The sequence below is a fragment of the Mustela nigripes genome, chromosome 13, assembly GCF_022355385.1.
Source record: "Mustela nigripes isolate SB6536 chromosome 13, MUSNIG.SB6536, whole genome shotgun sequence".
Taxonomy (NCBI): Eukaryota; Metazoa; Chordata; class Mammalia; order Carnivora; family Mustelidae; genus Mustela; species Mustela nigripes.
In genome coordinates this window covers 134,144,599-134,163,450 of record NC_081569.1, presented here as the reverse complement: position 1 = coordinate 134,163,450, position 18,852 = coordinate 134,144,599, and the positions used below count along the sequence as shown (strand labels likewise).

The 18,852-nt window shown below is 42.5% G+C and overlaps 1 protein-coding gene across 1 annotated transcript in view; it reads right to left on the bottom strand.

Annotated features, from left to right (window-relative positions):
• GOLGA5 (golgin A5) overlaps window positions 1–16,950 on the bottom strand; it is a 31,530-nt gene extending 14,580 nt beyond the window's left edge. The window contains exons 1-6 of the mRNA XM_059373846.1: window positions 16,724–16,950; window positions 14,216–14,789; window positions 7,970–8,197; window positions 6,412–6,631; window positions 5,604–5,727; window positions 2,668–2,871 (exon numbers count right to left, since the gene is read on the bottom strand). Of these exons, the coding sequence (XP_059229829.1) occupies window positions 2,668–2,871; window positions 5,604–5,727; window positions 6,412–6,631; window positions 7,970–8,197; window positions 14,216–14,759 (1,320 nt within the window). The 5' untranslated portion in view covers window positions 14,760–14,789; window positions 16,724–16,950. The remainder of the gene's footprint in view (window positions 1–2,667; window positions 2,872–5,603; window positions 5,728–6,411; window positions 6,632–7,969; window positions 8,198–14,215; window positions 14,790–16,723) is intronic.
• Between the last annotated feature and the right edge of the window lie 1,902 nt (window positions 16,951–18,852).

Sequence of the window (18,852 nt, the reverse complement as noted above, 5' to 3'; positions counted from 1 at the left end):
TGGTATTAAGCAGGGGTTCACAAACTATGGCTGATGGGCCAGATCTGGCCTGTGGCCTGTGTACAGCCTACCAGCTAAGCATGATTTTTACATGTTTAGAGGAGGATTAAAAAAAAAAAAAAAGACAAAGAGTATACAATGAAGACCACATAGAACCTGCAAAGCCTATAACATATACTATTTGGCCCTTTACAGAAAAAGTTTGCTGAGCACTGGTAGAAAGGATGAGTTAGAAGAAAAGATTCGATGTGGAGGACCAGTTTAAGAAGCGCTGTAATTACAATTCTAGGCCAGCAGGAAGGGCCATCAGCTCTTCCGCCTTCAACATGACGACCTGAGAGGCGCTCTCCTCCATCAAAAATAGTTTTTCTTTTCATGTGGTATAATTGTGGGTGACTTCTTCAAAATTCTCTGTATTTTTCATATTTTCTATAACACACATAATTTTCTCTCTCTGCCCCCTAATATAGTAAAGGCCCAGACCCCTGTGATGAGCTTCAGGCCTTTACTTCTGATTGCCTTCCTGAAACTTCCACCTCGGTGTTACATCCTGCAAAGTGCACAGTCCTGCAAACTCATTGTCACTTGTCCTAACGCTCATCGGCACGAGCCTGTTCATCTTCCTGGTCTCTGCTGCACCACGCGGGGCGTATCGCTCCTGTGCTTGGGAACTGAGTCCTCCTAAGGTCTCCTTTCCCTTCCTCCACTTGCAGTTCCCCTTCCTCCAGGTGAATCCCGAAGTCGCACACACCCCACCTCCGACCTATCCCATCTGCCACCCTCACGACCACAAACTAGACCCTGTCCTTGTCACTTCTCACCATTAATTCCGATAGGCTCCTCTGTACCATGCCCCTCTCACCACTCCATCCCCACCCGACAATGTCCATAAAGACTTACCAGCACCTCCCGAGGGCCCCGCCCAGTGCCAACTCTCCCCCTGCTCAGTCTCTCTCCTCTCCCCTCTACCGCTGCCTAGGAGATAAAAATCTCCTCTGCACAGGATGTGAGGCCCTCCATGGTCTGGCTTCTGCCCCTCACTGCGTTTTCTACCACCACCGCCCCCCTCCCCCCGGCCCCCACTTGATCCCTAAGCCTGCATGCTCCAGCAGAGGAGCCAGCTGGCGTCCAGTAAAGAAGTCATGCTCCCTCAGACACCCCTTGCTCTGGGACAGCCGTTCTGTCTGAAGTCTCTTCCCTACCACGAGCCTTCTCACCCATGCTTCAAGTTCCTTTTGACACCGCGTCATCCGGTCATCTCTGACGTCCCCTCGCAGATTTTAAGGGCTTACTGCATCAAGAACTTTGTCACATCGAGTACCTCAGTGTCCCTCTGCTAACTGAACGCTCCTTACAGAAAGAAAACACACCCCCAGCATCTATCATAATGCCTCGTGGATAGTTAGGTGCTCGATGATAAATCAGAGTGACACGGCAGAAGCAATCGGAAAGAACAGTCTGGAGGAATGGACGTGCTGGCTCATGGATGTGGAATCGAAACGGTATCACGGCTCGAGCTCTACTGCCTGGGAAGAAGGAGTCATATTTACGGAAACTGGAGAATGAACGAGAAGCTGGGGGGAGAGGGGCGCATCCCACACAGAGAAGCCTGGTAGGCATTCAGAAACCAGGGTCAGGAAGTGAGGCTGGGAGACACACTTAAGTGACATCGAGGTGACAGACAGAAACAGAGTGAGTACAGGATAACATCACCTAAGAAGCAGTGAGGGGGGTGGGGCCTGATTTTGAAAGGACTCTTTGGTCTCTGGAGACTCGGGAGCAGGGAGAGAAGGCAGCTCGAGTGGGACCAGAGGCAGGAGTTTAAGAAGGCAGGACTAACGGTGTCCAGTGCTCTATCCCAATCAAAGTGGATGGAAATTAAGAAAAGAAAGAAAATATGTATTCAGGTCATTGAAGATATCTGGGAAGACAGTTTCAGAAATGTATCAGGGACAGAAATTACACGAAGGAGTTAGAGTTAACAGCTCTAAAATAAAGACGGCATATTTACGGAAATTCTAGTAAGTCTGATACTGAAGAAAACAACAGGGAAATGGATCCAAGCAGTCAAAAAAGACAAAGGGTTGTTTTCTCCTTAAGCAGGAGTTCCAGGACCTAGTCTTTGATCTTCTACCAAGCAACCGTATGCTCTTGAGTAAGCTGAGCCAGAAAATGGTGGCAGAAAAGAAGAAACGGAGACAGGACAGACTTAGGAGGAGAGCTTCCATACAGCAGAATAGGAACCAGCGCACAGGCTAGAAAACCCTCCTAGAGAAAGATGAATGGATACCTTCCCCTCAGGAGGCAAAGGACGGAGAAACCAAGGACTACAGGAGGTGACACGGGGGAAGCTGCGTGAGGCCAAGACCACTAGCTCTGAAAAACTCAATGGGGGATCCGCCAGGAAGAGTAAAATGGCTGCCTAATGACAAACATCGATATTGCCATGTTTAAGGTGACAGGTGAAGACCTGCGCCAGGCCGTGGCAGAATGAATTGTCAATAAAAAGAAAGAAAGGCAGTAGGAACAAGGGCCATTTTGGTGCAGGAAGTTAGCTGAAGTGAGCCAACCCGGGCAAACACGAATGAATCCTCTCACAGATCTAGATGGAGTCTGAAAGCATCACCAACTTGGCAGATCTTAACATCCAAGACATTTCCTGCCTACCTGGAGGATTCTAGTAGCTTTTTGCTTGTAGTCAGTCAGCTCCTGCTTGGAGGACTCCAAGCCGGCCTTGCACACTTTGACTTGCTGCTGCAGCTCCTCAACCCTCTTCTTCTCCTCCGCGCATTTTCTTTCTGCCAGAGTGACTGCTTCGGCCAAATTCTGACGTTCCACTTCCATCTTATTTAGGCGCGCTGCAAACTCACTCTGTGACAAATTTTTATATCATCTTTAGATCATCTCCTCTGAAATATATCTTACCAACCATCCAATCAGATGTCTTATAGGATTTTTTTTTTCTTTTTTTTTTTTAGTTCAGCCCAACAACATAACAGGGAGGTTAAAAAATAAAACAAAACACCTCATTTTTTAGGAACTGAAGACTAGGGACTCGAAGGCTGTTGGCTCCCAAACACGGCAATGCATCAGAATCGATTAGAGATTTATTTTTTTCTTTTTTTAAAAGATTTTATTTATTTATTTTGAGTGACAGCACAGAGGGAGATGGAGAAGGAAAAGCAGACTCCCTGCTGAGCAGGGAGCCTAATGTAGGGCTTGATCCCAGGACCCTGGGAGCATGACCTGAGCCAAAGGCAGACAATTCACTGACTGAGCCAGGTAGATGCCCCAATTAAGGAGTTTTAAACAAATAACCACCACCCAAAGCCTTCCCTAGGCTTACTGACTTGGAATTTCCAAGATGATGCTTAGAAATGGAAATCTGTTTAAGATATTTCCAAGGTGAATCTGGTGAGCCTGATACAAGCTGATCAATCAATAAAACAGAAAGTCTATCAGAAAGCAAATGAAGGGGCACCTGGATGGCTCAGTCAGTTAAGCATCTGATTCGTGGTTTCAGCTCAGGTCACAATCTCAGGGTCAGGAGTTCAAGCCCCATATCAGGCACTGCGCTCAGCTCGCAGTCTGCTTAAGTCTCTCACTCTCAAATAAATAGAATAAATCTTAAAAAAAAAAAAGCAAACCGAAGAGTTAAGTAAACAGCTACATCTTTTTAAATAGCATGTTAACATTTTCCTTCTATTTCAAATTTTCTAATTAACTATTAAATATAATTATTTTAGCTTAAGAAACTTCCAAAGCACATTCTAGAAAAACACATGCCTATCACTTACTAGCCTATCTAGTTCTGAGATTTTATTTTACTTTTGTTCTCCAAAGTTCTCATCACCAGAACACTCAGGTGAGGCAGAAGTCTGAAAGCATTTACAGTTCACACAACATTAGCTAAAGCCACAAACCTTTGATCCAATATTAACTCCTGTTTTAAATAAATACAGCAAGAGGACTACGCTAATCTCTACTAAACACGTGAAATGTGCTTAATGCAACTAAGAATGGAATTTTTGTTTATTAACTTTAATTTTTGTTAATTCACTTTAATTAAACATAAAAAAACTTAGTTCAATTAATAATACGTTCATTGGGATATAATTCACACCCCATAGAATTCACCCTTCTACAGTGTACAGTTCAGTGGTTTGCTTGTATTCAGAGTTAATTGTACACCCATTACCACTACCTAATATCAGTACATTTTCACCCCAAAGGGAGATCCTCTAACCACTTCTCCGTTCCTTCTAGCCCCTGGCAATGATGAATCTATTTTCTCTGTAGATCTATTACGGACACTTCATATAAGTGAAATCATCTAATACGTGGCCTTCGGTGTCTGCCTTCTTTCACTTAACGTCTTACAGGTTCGTCCATGTTGTAGCATGAATCAGGACTTCTTTCCTTTTTATGGCTGAATGGTATCTCCTTGTATGCATATAGTACACTTTGTTTACCCATTCAGCAACTGAAGGATATGTGTAATATTTCCAGTCTGGGGCTATTGTGAATAATGCTGCTGTGAATATCTGTGTACAATTTTCTGTGTGGACAGATATTTTCAATTCTCTTGGGTACACACTTAGAACAGAACTGCTACACCATATGGTGTACTCTATGCCTAAATTCTGAGGCACTGTTAGTGGAAAACACTTCTGTTTAGAACAATTGGGCATGGGAATTACTTTTTTACCTATCAAATTTATGAAATCTAAATATAGACCAAGTATTATGTAAGAAAATTTATGACTGGGCGCCTGGGTGGCTCAGTTGTTAAGTGGCTGCCTTCGGCACAGGTCATGATCCCAGAGTTGAGGCTCATATTGGGCTCCCTGCTTGACAGGAAGCCTGCTTCTCCCTCTCCTCCTGCTCCCCCTGTGTTCCCTCTCATCGCTGCTTTGCCTACTTGTGATCTCTGTCTCTGTCAAATAAATAAATAAAATCTTGAAAAAAAAAAAAAGAGGGCCCAAATCAGCTTTTTTTTTTTTTAAAGATTTTATTTCTTTATCTGACAGCAAGAGAGCGATCACAAATAGTCAGAGAGGCAGACAGAGAGAGAGGAGGAAGCAGGCTCCCTGCTGGGCAGAGAGCCCGATGAGGGGCTCCATCCCAGGACCCTGAGATCATGACCTGAGCCAAAGGCAGAGGCTTAACCCACTGAGCCACCCAGGTGCCCCCCAAATCAGCTTCTCATCAAATAATGGTAATGTTGGCTGCACAACAAAATGAAGTGAAAAAAATCTATCTCTACTGAATATAAACTATTTTAAGTGTATTCCTTTCTTAAAGGGGTGCTGAGGGGCTGCTTTAGGACCACTGCCCAACCTGTGCACCACCCCGTCAAAGACTGTCTCAGAAGAAAAGTGCCCACGCTTCCTGTCAATGCCTTGTTGATGGATCATAGAGGATGTTGAAATTTATTTTCACTGTAATCTAATACATAAGGTTAAGTAAATTTAGCAAATTACTAGGCTAACTTTTCAAATACTTAGTTGTTGTCACAGAAACAGATTTTTCTGAGAACGCGCCGCAGGATTTTATCACAGCCTGTGTCCTAAGACAGCAGAAAGGCATCGCTCCTTTCTAACCTGCATCTGTTTGCAGCTCTCCTGCTCTCTCTTCCGGGCAGCGTCCGCCTCGTGCAGTCTCTCCTGAAGGGTCTGCAGGGCTTGGTTCTGCAGGCTGCTGCCTTCGCTGTGATCCTGCATTATTCTACAAGAAAAGGCATCACTTGAAAGGACTTATTGCCACCGTGCCCAAGTGAGAAGATGCAATAACTTTCAAGGCATCAGCTTGATGGCACAAACGAGATGATTTGACTGGGGCGCCGAGGTGGCGTGGTGGGCTGGGCATCTGACTCCTGGTTTCGGCTCAGGTCACGATCTCAGGGTCATGATACTGAGCCTCGTGTTGGGCTCCATGTTCAGCATGGAGTCTGCTTGAGATTCTCTCTCCCCATCTCCCTCTGCTGCCCCTTCCCCCACCCCTCTCTCCCTAAAATTTAAAAAAAAAAAAAAATTAAAAAAAAAGATGATTTAACTAAAATATTCTTAAAGAAATCTTTTTGCCTTTTAATGGAATGTAACCTATATTTTTAGGCATCCAAATAGAAGTACAGACCACATATCATTATATGCCAAAAAAAGTTAAGGACACTATATTCTTCAAATATTTTTAAATTCAGAATTTGCTAACAATGCATCTCAATTGCAAGTAATAAAGTAATAAATCAACTTGTAATCACGCACATTTACAACATTACCAAAAGCTAAATTATCCCTCCCTAAATTTCGAAAGCTAAGTTTTCATAAAACAATCTACACTACAGTGTTCATCATTACTTGCATGGGGAAAAATCTTTCTATTCCCTTTGTCACTATCACCAGGATGAGCTACCGTGATTTCTCCATCTGTAAGGCTTCCAGGGCTTCGGAGCGCGTGGCCAGGAGCTGGTCGGCCTCCTGCAGCCTCACTTTCAGCACGGCCAGCTGCGAGTCCTTGGCAGCCACGGCTTCAGTCAGGTCATCGACCTGGGCGCGGAGCTCTCGGGTTATTCGATCACTCTTTGAATGGTCATCATTCCACTTCTCAACTCTTGCTCTTGCTTTGGTTAATTCTTTAAAAAAAAAAAAAATAGTAATAATAATGAAAGAGATTTCTCTCTTCAAGCAGACACACTTTTCTCAGAGCACACAGATTCTCCTCTGTGTCCCTGTAGTGCTTACTACCAAAATCAAGAGCTTACAAGTGTCTTCAAATTATTTGCTTCAAATGGGATACCCACTTCTCAAGGCCAATGTTCCCACCTGTATCACAGTTAATAGGTTGGAAAGGGCACAACAGTAGCTGCTTTTCTACAAAACCAATCTTTCTGAGACATATCCTAAAGCATTTGGGAATCCAAACCAGTATACGGCAGCATTCAGAAGAGCAGCCCAGTCGGTGAATTTGCTGAGTTCTGCTAGTGACAGGAAGAATGCAAATACAAATCAAGGGCACAGTAAGACCAAAACAAACAAAATCAAAACCTGAAGATAAAAGACAGGAGAGAATGTTTTTCTCTTGATTACTGTAGCAAAAAGACGGTATTTTAAAAAAAATATCTAGGACACTGGTGCCAGAAGAGCAATGTGGTGCAGATTTCCACACTCACACATTTATAATACCAGTTTGCAAGCAAAAAAAAATATTTTTTATATTGAAGCAAACTCTACAGGGTCTCAGGAAAAGCTCTATTTCTAGGTCTTTACTAGTCTGGTAAAGTGAAGCTTTTTCTGAAGTCAGTCCAACAAGCCCTAAACTTTCTGGGCCTCCATCCATGTCTTGGCAAAACTTTTCCTACTGTCCCCACACTCCTTTCTAATTGCTGCCAGGAACAAAGGCAGAGACCTCTTCGCTTCTCCCTTTTGTTTTCCCTCAGCCACACTTGTATTAAGACTAACACAGTCCATCCCCGTCACCTCATTCATGAGATTATTTACTTTTAAATTACCCATTTCTGAGGAATCCAAGAGTTTTCTACTCTAGGGCCACTTCACTGCGTATTTCCAGAGGGTATCATTCAAACTGAATTCCATGCCCACTTTATATCCCCCAGAGCAGTACAATACTGTGACCTTGTCTACTGGTATCCACTCCTGTGTTTAATCCCACCTCTGGTTCATCAACGGCTCCCCTGAAGGTTCAGAAGAGATCAAATGAACCAGATAATTATTAACCGCCCCAGTTCTTAAATTTCATGACTCCCAAGGAATGGCCACACAAAGGCAACATTCTGTTTCAGATTAGTAGGAGGATGACTGGTTCTATTTCTAAATCTGGGCCCTATATTTCTATGAAAACTGGGTTTTGTAAGTCTAATGTGAAATATTGCTGAGTTTCGATGTAATCAGGTTTTCAGTTTATTTTTGAAATGTTAAATTCCTAACCCTCCACAATTTAAATAAGGCTCTACCTTCTTGAGTTTCCTTGGATCTTTGAAGTAATGAGGCCATTTCTTGATTTAAAGACTGAACTTCATTCCTCAACAGCTGATTCTCCAATCGAAGATTAGAGAGTTCATGTGATTTGCCATCGTGACTAGGTGCTGGGCTGTGGTCAGCAGGGACAGCACCTGATGATACATTTTCCTTTGAAGAATCCTCTTGAACTTCATGGCCAGACTCTGAATTATTAGAGGTTACTGAAAAAAAAAAAGAAAAAAAGAATCCACTTTTATTATATTGGAACACTCACCACATACACATTAGTAGCTTACTTTGGTAGAATGCCTTTTGGCTCAAGCTGACTGCTGTAGCTAAAATTAAAAAAAAAAAAAAAAAAAAAAAAGAAAAAATATTCTTTTTTTTTTCAAACTTATATTCTCAAAAGATTTCCTTCTGATGAAATTTCATTCACCTCCATGGAGGCTATAGATCTCTAAGGATCTCAAATTTTGGATATACTGAATAAATGGTGATAAACAACAGACACAAGAATATAGTTCTGGAAAGAAGAAAATCAAGAGATCATCTAAACGGTTGGGATTAGGAAAAAAGGGTTTCAGTCTCCCTCCATCTCTAAAGCATTTTCTAAAACAAGAGGAAGGTCTCAATAATGAAAATACTAGAAAAGCACAAAAGAAGAGCTGTGGGTTTCAAGGCAAAAGACAGTAATCATAGGTCAGAGCCAATTTGTTACATACCAAACTGGAATCTAAAAGGCCTTATACAAAGAGACAGAGACTCATAAATTCAGATCATAAAAATTCAGATTCATCTTGTTTTGGACTAAACGTGATCCAAATGCATTTTTAAGATGATTTTATTTATTCATTTGGCAGAGAGCGAGCACCCGAGAGCGCACAAGCAGGGGGAGCAGCAGGCAGAGGGAAGGGGGAAAAGCAGGCTCCTGCTGAGCAGAGAGCCCGACCTGATGACCTGATGAGCTGAAGGCAGACACTTAACCAACTGAGCCACCCAGGTGTCTGTCCAAATGCATTTTTACGCACTCTAAAAAAAATTATATTTGTGCTAAAAAGTGAACTGTATCTCGATAAAATGGACTAAATAACTATGGACAAAAGAGGTGACACTTCACAAAAGAAGATAAACAAATGATCAATAATCTTATGAAAAAGCTCTCAACACCTTCAGTGATCAAGGAAATGCAAATTAAAACCACAGTGAGAACCAGTACACACCTGCTAGAAGGGCTAAAATTAAAAAGACAACACCAAACGTTGACAAAGACGTGGAGCAGCCAGAACTCAGATTATTGGTGGGAGTACGAAATGGTATAAACCACTGTGGGAAAAGGTTTTGCAGTTTCTTATGAAATTAAATACTCCCGGTGACATTTTGCCCAGTGACTCCCCTGCCAGGCTTGAAAATGAAAACATTTTCCCACAAATAGACAAATACAAAAATGTTCATAGCAGTTTTATTCACAATAACCCCAAACTGGAAACAATCCATTGTACATAAAAGAGAAGAGATAAACTATGGTATATCTCCAGCAGAATACTACAAAATAAAAAAGAACAAACTATTGATATACCCAATAACACGGATGAATCTTACTAACATGATGAGCAAAAGAAGTCAGAGAAGAGGGTGTATATCCTACATGATTCCATTTATATGAAACTTTAGGACAAAAACTAAGGTTAAAAAAATCAGATCAGTGGTAGTTGGGGAAGTGGGATGAAAAGATTAACTGAAAGGAACATGAGGGAAGGGGGCAAAGAAGCGTTATCACAAAAGTGTGGGTTACATAGGTATAGCCGTTTCTCTGGATAGATAAGATCTGTGCATTTCAACATACAGAAAAAATTATGAGGAATGGAAATTTAAATAATGACTAGGCACTAGATCATATCAAGGAATTATTACATTTTCAGGGTGATGATGGTGTGGATGTTTGTTTCTAAAGTTTGCATTCTGGCTTAGTGGGTTAAGCATCTGACTTTGGCTCAGGTCATGATCTCAGGCTCCTGGGATCAAGCTTGGACTCCCTGCTTAGCGGGGGGTCTGCTAGTCCCTCTCCCTCTACTCCTTCCCTTGCTTGTACGCTCCCTGTCTTTCAAATAAATAAAATCTTAAAAAAAAAATAAAGTTAGCATTTTTTTAGGGTAATAAAACGAATTATTTCTAGATGAAATGATATGAGATCTGTAATTTGCTGCAAAATAATTCTGTGGACAGTAGAGGTAAAAAGCGATGGAAAGTGGGAGGTATAAATAGAACAAGAAGGGCCATGTTGATTAATATAGCCAGACAATACGTAATATTGGAGGGAGTCATCAAAATCTACTTTGGTATGTTTGAAATTTCCAAAATAAAAATTTTTCGAAAGAAATAAAGTTGTATATCCGAACTTATGGGATACATCCAAAGTAGTATTTAAAAGGACATCTAGGGGCGCCTGGGTGGCTCAGTGGGTTTAAAGCCTCTGCCTTCGGCTCAGGTCATGATCCTAGTGTCCTGGGATCGAGCTCCACATCGGGCTGTCTGCTCTGCAGAGAGCCTGCTTCCTCCTCTCTCTCTCTCTGCCTGCCTCTCTGCCTACTTGTGATCTCTGTCTGTCAAATAAATAAATAAAATCTTTAAAAAAAAATAAAAAAAAATAAAAGGACATCTATAGTTTTTAATATTTACATTAAAAATGAAAAGAAAGAAAATCAATGAGTTTTCTATCCACCTTAAAGGCTATAATAACAGCAGAATAAACCTCAAAGCAGAAATTAACAATAAAGACCAGAAACTAATAAAATAGAAAAGAAACTTGCTAGAGAGAATTAAAATGGTCTTCTGAGGGATATATCATAAACAATATGCCAATAAATTTTTAAATGTATACTATGTTGAAACCTACCAAATTATATAAATTATAAATTATACACTATAAATTATAAATTATATACTTAAGTATGTATAATTTATTATCTGTCAGTTACACTTCATTAACACTATTTGAAAAAAAGGCATTTAGCACAGTGCCAGCTATTATTTTTCTGTATCTGTGATCAAGCTTTGGTTTCTGCAGGGTTAATATGAATAATTAATGTACAAATGGGTTTTTTTTGGCTGTGATACTTTCATTATTTTCCTGAAATTAAAATAAATATAATCCCCCTAAATGTATATAAAATAGACAAATTCTTAGGAAAAGATGTAACTCACCAAAAACAGAGGAAATGGAAAGCCAATGCAATCAGTAGTTAAAATCTTCCATTAAAAATACCCCAGGGGCCCTGGGGTGGCTCAGTCAGTCAGGCATTTGCCTTCAGCTCAGCTCATGATCCCAGAGTCCTGGCATCTAGCCCCACTTTGGACTCCCTGCTCAGCGGGGATTCTGCCTGTCCCTTTCCCTCTGCCTCTCCCCTTCTCCCCACCCTCGTCCCCGTTGGTGCTCTCTCTTGCTCATGCTCTCTCAAATAAATAAATAAAAACTTAAAAAAAAAAAAAAAAAAAGAATAGCCCAGGCCCTGATGGTTTTACCACTGAGTTCTAGCAAACAATCAGGGAATAAATAATCTTACATCAAATAATTAGGACAACAGAAAAGGAGAGAGCACTTTGCAAATCATTTTATAAGGCTAACATAAGCAGAATACCAAAACCTAACAATACTACCATTCTATTTTGCTTATGAAATAAATGCAGAAATCCTAACCACAGTATTAGCAAACTGAAAGTTAAGTTTGGTTTTAAGTTATAAAAAATCAATTGATTTGTATACCATATCAATATTAAAGAACAAAAGTTTTTAAAAAATCATAGTTACCTCATTATATCCAGGAAAAAAAAGTTACTAAAATTTAACAGAAAAACTCAAACTAGATATATAGAAACATTCTTCACTGATAAAAAGTACCTATGGAAAAAAAAAAAAAAGTACCTATGAAAAACCTTACACAAACATTATATTTGGTGAAACAGCCAAAGCCTTGTGTTGACGACAAAGATAAAAAACTGGTTTTCATAAGCCAATGCAGTGAGGCAAGGAAAAGATTTTTAAGATAAACAGGTTAAGAAACCAAACTGTCATTATTCAGATACTGTACTGCTGAAAATCTAAATGAATGTACAGAAAAATATGAAGATTAAGAGCTGTGTAGGTTACTGTGTGTCAAAGGCACACAAAAAGCAAAAATTTTAAAAAGATATCACCTAAAAGTTTCAAAGACTAAATTCGACAAAAAGTATGCAAGACCCTCACGGAGAAAACAATAAAATCTTAGTGAAAGACACTTAAGAACAGAATTGAGATTATATCACGTTATAATGGGTGAAAAACCTCAGTACTGTGAAGACACTGATTCTTCCTCAACTAACCGTCCACATAGAAGCAATGGACTCCCAATAAAAAGACCAACAGAAGTTTTGTGAAACTTGGCAAATTCGAAAATGAATATGGATGTACAAAAAAAATCCAAGAATAGCCAAAACATTCTTGAAGGACCCGGTGGGAGAAATTCCTCTAGGAGGTATCAAAACACTATAAAACTGCATTAATTAAGATAGTGTGGCATGGGTCGGGGCGCCTCGGTGGCTCAGTTGATGTCTGGCTGCCTTCGGCTCAGGTCATGATCCCAGGGTCCTGGGACTGAGCCCTACATCGGGCTCCCTGCTTAGCAGGAAGCCTGCTTCTTCCTCTTCCACTCCGCCCGCTTATGGCCCGCTTGTGTTCTCTCTCTCGCTGTCTCTTTCTCTGTGTCAAATAAATAAATAAACTCTTAAAAAAAAAAAAAAAGATAGCGTGGCATTGGCACAAAAACAGACAACCCAATGAAACAGAATTAAGTGCCCAGAAACAGAGTGATGTATAGATGGATGCTTGATAATATGCCTGGGGTGATATTGCAGATTGAAAGGGAAAGGAAATATTTTCAATGAATGATGCTAGATGCCGAGATAACAGATTTCCAACCCCTCTTCTTTTCAGCTGAAAAATTTCTACTCATTCTTCAAGACCCAGCTCAAATTATAGGCCTCTGTGAATCCTTCCCTAAATACCTCGGACGATTAGCTACTTTCCTTAGTGCCTCCACAATACTCTACCGTATCACAGCCGCTATCCTTACTCTCCTAGACACTAATATATATGTAAATTATCTGTTTGCATGTCTGTCCAACCCATCAGACCCTGCTGGGAGAAATTTAGCCGTGTGGGTGCACATAATTAGTCAACAGCTACTGCCTGATCTGGTCTTGAATGCCTTGAACACTTGCCTCTTCACCACTTTAACCTCAAAGATACAAGACCTATTTTTATTCACCAGCAGCCTAGACTGTGGGAGACATTGTAACATTTAAGAAAATAGCAAGCTTCCATTCATCACTTTATACAAAGAATCTCTGCAAAAACTGGTCATGTACATGGCTATTTTTAAATGGGAAGGGGATGCCTAGGTGGCTCAGTTGGTTAAGTGTCTGCCTTCAGCCCAGGTCACGATCCTAGGGTCCTGGGATCAAGTCCCGCATCAGGCTCCTTACTCAGCAGGGAGCCTGCTTCTTCATCTGCCTGCGGCTCCCCCTGCTCATGCTCTCTCTCTCTCTCTGACCAACAAATAAATAAAACCTTTAAAATGGTTAGTAGGTACTTGAATTAGCCACATTACCATGTTAACCCCATTTCTGCAGGTGAGAAGATACACGCATAGAGTAATTTCACAGCAAATTAAACAACTGAGTACCAGAAGTCTAAACTGTTACTTCACTACCAGGTCAATGCCTTCAACCCTTCAACCTGAAGTTCAGCCTCTCAGCTTTACGCTCAGGGATGCAAGGGGGAAAGAAAAACACACAAAAAAAATTCTCACAATCCAGAATATATGTGAAGTACAGCCTCCTCTTTTATAATCCCAGAAAGAAATGATATGAGACCGTCCCAAATCCAAAATGATGTTTTCTTTCATATTTTAAAACTGTTCTTTCTGTGTTTCAAAATATCTTGGAAAATCATTCTGGACAGAAATTCTTGTAAAGTTACCCAACAGCATTTAAAGGTCCCTATTATACAGGTCGTGACCTGACCTGTGCTGACTAGTAGCACGCCAAGTGGTCTCCCTAGTTTATAGCATGCTTCAGAGACTGCCTTTACACCAGTAGGGAAAGGTAACAAAACAGCGGATGAGAAACACTACCAAAACGTCTTAGACTAGGGTGACACATCCAATTTGCTTAACTCTAAAAGAAACAGAGGGCCAATTAACTACCATCGCTTTGGCTCCCAGAAGGATTTTCCTCCGTGGCTTTAACGGCGGTTATGCTGGTGGTCACAGAGCTGGCGCTCGCTGTCCGAGAACTCGGAGGAACAGGTGTCCGGCTCCTTTCTTTTTTGATTTCCACCCTCCCAGCAGGCTCCTTCTGTGAACTATTAAGAAAGTCAAACAGCAGCTCATCATCGGGTTCTGACTTTTTTCTTCGAACGAACTGGGATGAAGGCCTAGGAAGAGATGCGTTTTCAACAGGATGGGAAGCCTCCGTGGATGTCCTCGATCCGACTTTTACATTCGCAGTGCCAGCTAAAAGAGTGGCTTTCTGATTTCTAATGTTATCAGCTGCTGAGGAAATATATGCAGCTTTGGGTCCAGTCTGGTAAGTCAAATCCGTATTCTGCGGAAGTTCAGGATAGTCAGCATTTTTGTTGTAGGTGCTGTTGCCACTGTTCTCTTTTCTGCTGAGAGCTGTGGCGGCCCCCTGGTCAACCCGATTTAAAAGATCTTCTGCCTTTCCAGCAAGATCCGCAAACCAAGACATGATGGGAGCAGAAAAATCCTACTGGTGAACCTATAAAGAGGACATAATGGCATCAGTGTGGCCTAAGAGCAGAGCACAGCAGTTAAGAAGACCAGACTCTCGAGTCACACAGTCGTGTGGACGGAAAGGAGAACCCTGCCTCTTACTATGTAACCTTGAGCAAATGACTTCACTGAAAGTGAGCTGCTTTATATAGAAAACGAGGAAACTAAATGTACTTACATTATAGGACAGTTTTAAGATGAAATTATGTAAAAAAACAAACAAAAACAACTTTGCAAAACGCCTGACACATGGCAGACATCATTTTAGAAGTTGCTCTTCTATCATAATCATTACACCTATCACTACCATTACAACTCCTATTTCAACAAAAGGCAAATGTTAATATAGCAAAAAGCATTCAAATAGAAAATCATGAATATGGCAAAATGGCAGTACAGCCAAATAAAAACAATTCCCTTTAGTTTGCTTTAAGGTGCTAAAACCTAAAGAAACTCCTGATACTAAATCCATCTTCATGTTAAAATGCAGCACTATTACGGATAATTTAGGTGTACATAACCTGTGTAAACTGCACCTACAATAATTTAAATACTCAGTACTCACTATGTGCACACTGGCTAAGTTCAGAAGTTAAAAAAAAAAAAAAAAGGCTGCATAGCCATTTATTTGATAAATAGACCTGAGAGCTTATGGTGTGCCAGAATGAATCAGAACGATAAAGTAATTAGTCCTTGTAGACACAGAAGTGTACTATATAAAAAAATCAACATCCATTTCTTGAATGTGCACATTGTTTCTTTTGCCTGGAATGCTTTTTCATTGTTAACTCTTTCTTGTTCTTAGTCTCCTCTTGAAAGTCTTCGGCTCCAAAACACAGCTCTTTTCTTTCCTTCCATCTAGATTAGGTCGTATCATTCTCTGTTCATATGCTACGCTTTTCCCTTCATGGTTTATTGATATTCTCTTGTCACATTATCTTCATCACACATCATTTTCACAACCACATTATGTGGTCGGTAACAACATCCTTTTTTCCACAAATGGGGAGTAGATGGCAGCTGGGGAACTCAAATCTAAGTCAGCCAAAGCCACTTTTTTTGAACTCCTGCCTCTCAGGATCTGAATAACCTCAAGAAGAAATTAACTTTCTAAACCTGCTCTGTACAAAAGGGGACGATTACATGCCTGCGTATTTCCGTTTATGTGTCATCAAATGGAGGTATGTAAAACTCCCTACAGATGTAAAGTATTACTCTCAAGTAGACAGTGGTGGTGACTGGGCAACAAGCGGTCCTTACTAATGAGGCAATTAAACACTCTTATTATTAATTCTTATTAATATCTCGCCTCCCATTTTAAAGTTAATAGGGCTTTAAAACAAAAACCCGTGGCTTAATATTGATTACCCAACTTAAATACAAACATGGGCCCCAGGCGCTTGCCCCAGTGACAAACAAACCACAGCGGACTTTAGAGGTGCAGTGCCCTCAAGTAATTTCTCAACACTGCCCCCAAGAAATGGCCCACACGGAGGCGAAGAGCGGGTGACCGTGGTGGCATGGGGAGGGGTCCACGGACAGCAGTGGCAGGACTTGCTTCGAAGGCCAGATGTCAACACAGAGGAAGGGAGGCTGGGGTCAGCCGGTGCGTCCTAGGGATTTGTCATCAGTGGACCCTAACTAGAGGAGTTACAGACCCCCACTTCGCTCCCCACCCCGCTCGCAGAGCCCCTGGAGCGGGAGCAGCGGTCCAACCAGGCTGGGGCGGGGGAGGAAGAAGAGGGGAGGGCACTAAACCACCCCAGCTGGGGCCCCAGGGGGTTCTCCTGTCCCCTCTCTTAACCCCCCTCAAAGCGGGGAGACCAGAGTCTCCGCTGAGGGGAGGCCAGCCCCGCGCCTAAGGCCGTTAACGCCTCAGGCGGACCCGTCCGGCCAGCAGGGCTCACGCTGCCGCCTCACCTGAGTACCGCGGAGGGGGTGCACGCTGCCTCGTCGCCCTCCCGGGCCGCCCCCCAACTCAGGAGCGGGCGGCAAGAGGGCGCGGCAGAGTAAACCTGGTCCCGGCCAAGCGGCGGCCCGGCTACTCTTCCGGGAGACGTGGAAGGGCGGCGAGGACCCCAAAACAGAGTGACTTCCGAGCTGCCTGAGCGGCCCGGGCCGACAGCAGCCACCTGAAAGCGACTCAGGCAGCGGCGCCGGCGGCTGCGGGGTCCTCGCTCCTGGCCACGCCCTTCTTCCGCCTGGAGCGTGTGACGTAGCTCTCTTCCCGTGGAGACGGCCCGCACGCGGCTGGCAAAACATTGTCGGCCACGCCCACCATGGGGGCGGGACCGCTGCCGCGCGCGGGGGTGACCCACGCGGTGCCCCGCCCGCAAAGAATTTGAGGCCTGAGTTGGGCGGGCGGGGAGACCCAGGTGGGCGAGACAGCCTTCTCCTTTGCCTGCGGGTTTTACGGAGGAGGATGCTGAGGACCCAGGGGAGGAGATGAGAATACAGAACAGTTTCCCTGGTTTCACGGAGCTTCCTTTTTAGTGGCAGAGACAGATATTAAATAAACCAATGATGGAACGGGACGATTTTAAGCGGTCGGGAAACACTTTAAATGGTGTGATCAGAGCAAGTCTCTCCGAAGAGGTGACATTTGAGCCGAGACCCAAAAGATGGAAAAGACCTGCAAAGGGTCTTTCTGTCTAGCCATGTTGTAGTTATGTTATGCATACAGTTGATTGAGCATTTGAAATTAGCCTAAAATCCACATTCAGTAATTAAATACTCAGCTCCCACTATAGTGCTCAGGCTTAGGCTAATTTGCCACTAATGACAAGCCCACAATATAGTCCCAGGGATCCCCATGTTCAGATTGATGAAATTAAGGCTTGGGGAGAGTAAAGTAACTTGTCTAAGATCATGAGGAGTCCACATTGCTCCAAAGCCTCTGCCTTTAGACTCAGTGTTTTATTTTCTCCAATTGAATATTGGGAGTAATTACAACTCCCTTTTCTCTTCTCAAGTCGGCTTAGCCCCGTCTAGTGAATGGGAAAACTTAGCAGCAGCAGGAATAATAATACTATATAACAGTTCTTGAGCTCTTATTAAGTGCAGAACACTGTCCCACACTAGACGTGCTTCAGCTCATTTCATTCTCACAACCACTGTAAAGGAGATGCTGTTATTATCCTGTGATAGGTGGCCTTTCCCCCCCAACTATTAAATAGCTCTTCCTATTAAGGATTATACATCACTACTTGTTGCCAGAGGATCGCAATGCCTCCTATTAGAGTGACCTCACCAGCCTCACTGATGTCAAGCTTGATCATGTGACTTGCTTTGGCCAGTGGAATGGGAACAGAAGGCCTTCTGCCACATCTGAGCCAAAGTATTAAGAGCCATTCTGTATTTCCATCAGCTCTCTTGATTTTCTTTCTCTCTCATGAGAATGGCTAGTTCAGATAGAGCTGCTACCACCCACTGGGTCCTGGAAGGAAAAAGACACGCTAAAGCAGCCCACTTCTAACAGGTCATAGGAGTGAAAAATAAACCTTTGCTTTTTAGATGCCACTGGAATTTGGGGCTGTATCCTACACAGACTTACCGAATGAAATATGATTAATACATAGTCCCATTTCACAGATGAAGACGCTAAGATTCAGAGAGGTTTAGTTCCTTTCCCATGGTCACTGTATGGTACATGTGGGATAGCTAGGTGGTGCAAACATACTCTGAATGTCCATGTTAATCACTATCTTGAAAATGTGGAGATCTTGTCCTCTGTCTATATTCCTGTCAAGGAGAATGTGCAGCAGAATGTCAAGGTCGGGGCTCTGGGGTGGCCAACCCAGAGTGTCTCCCTTGCAACGAAGAGTGTCCAGCTGGCAGGCCTTGATCAACGCTGGCCATGCAAAGAAGGGAAGGCCCCTGATAATTGCTAAGTTAAGTTGCTTTAATATAAAACTTGCTGCATGTAGATCCCAGCAGCGGATAGTTTGTCCAGTTGGCTGCTCCTGGACTCCCCGTGAGTTACCCCAGTAAACCTACGTCTCAATCACTGTCTCTGGCTCTTTGACCTCACCAGACTATCAGCCACCCTC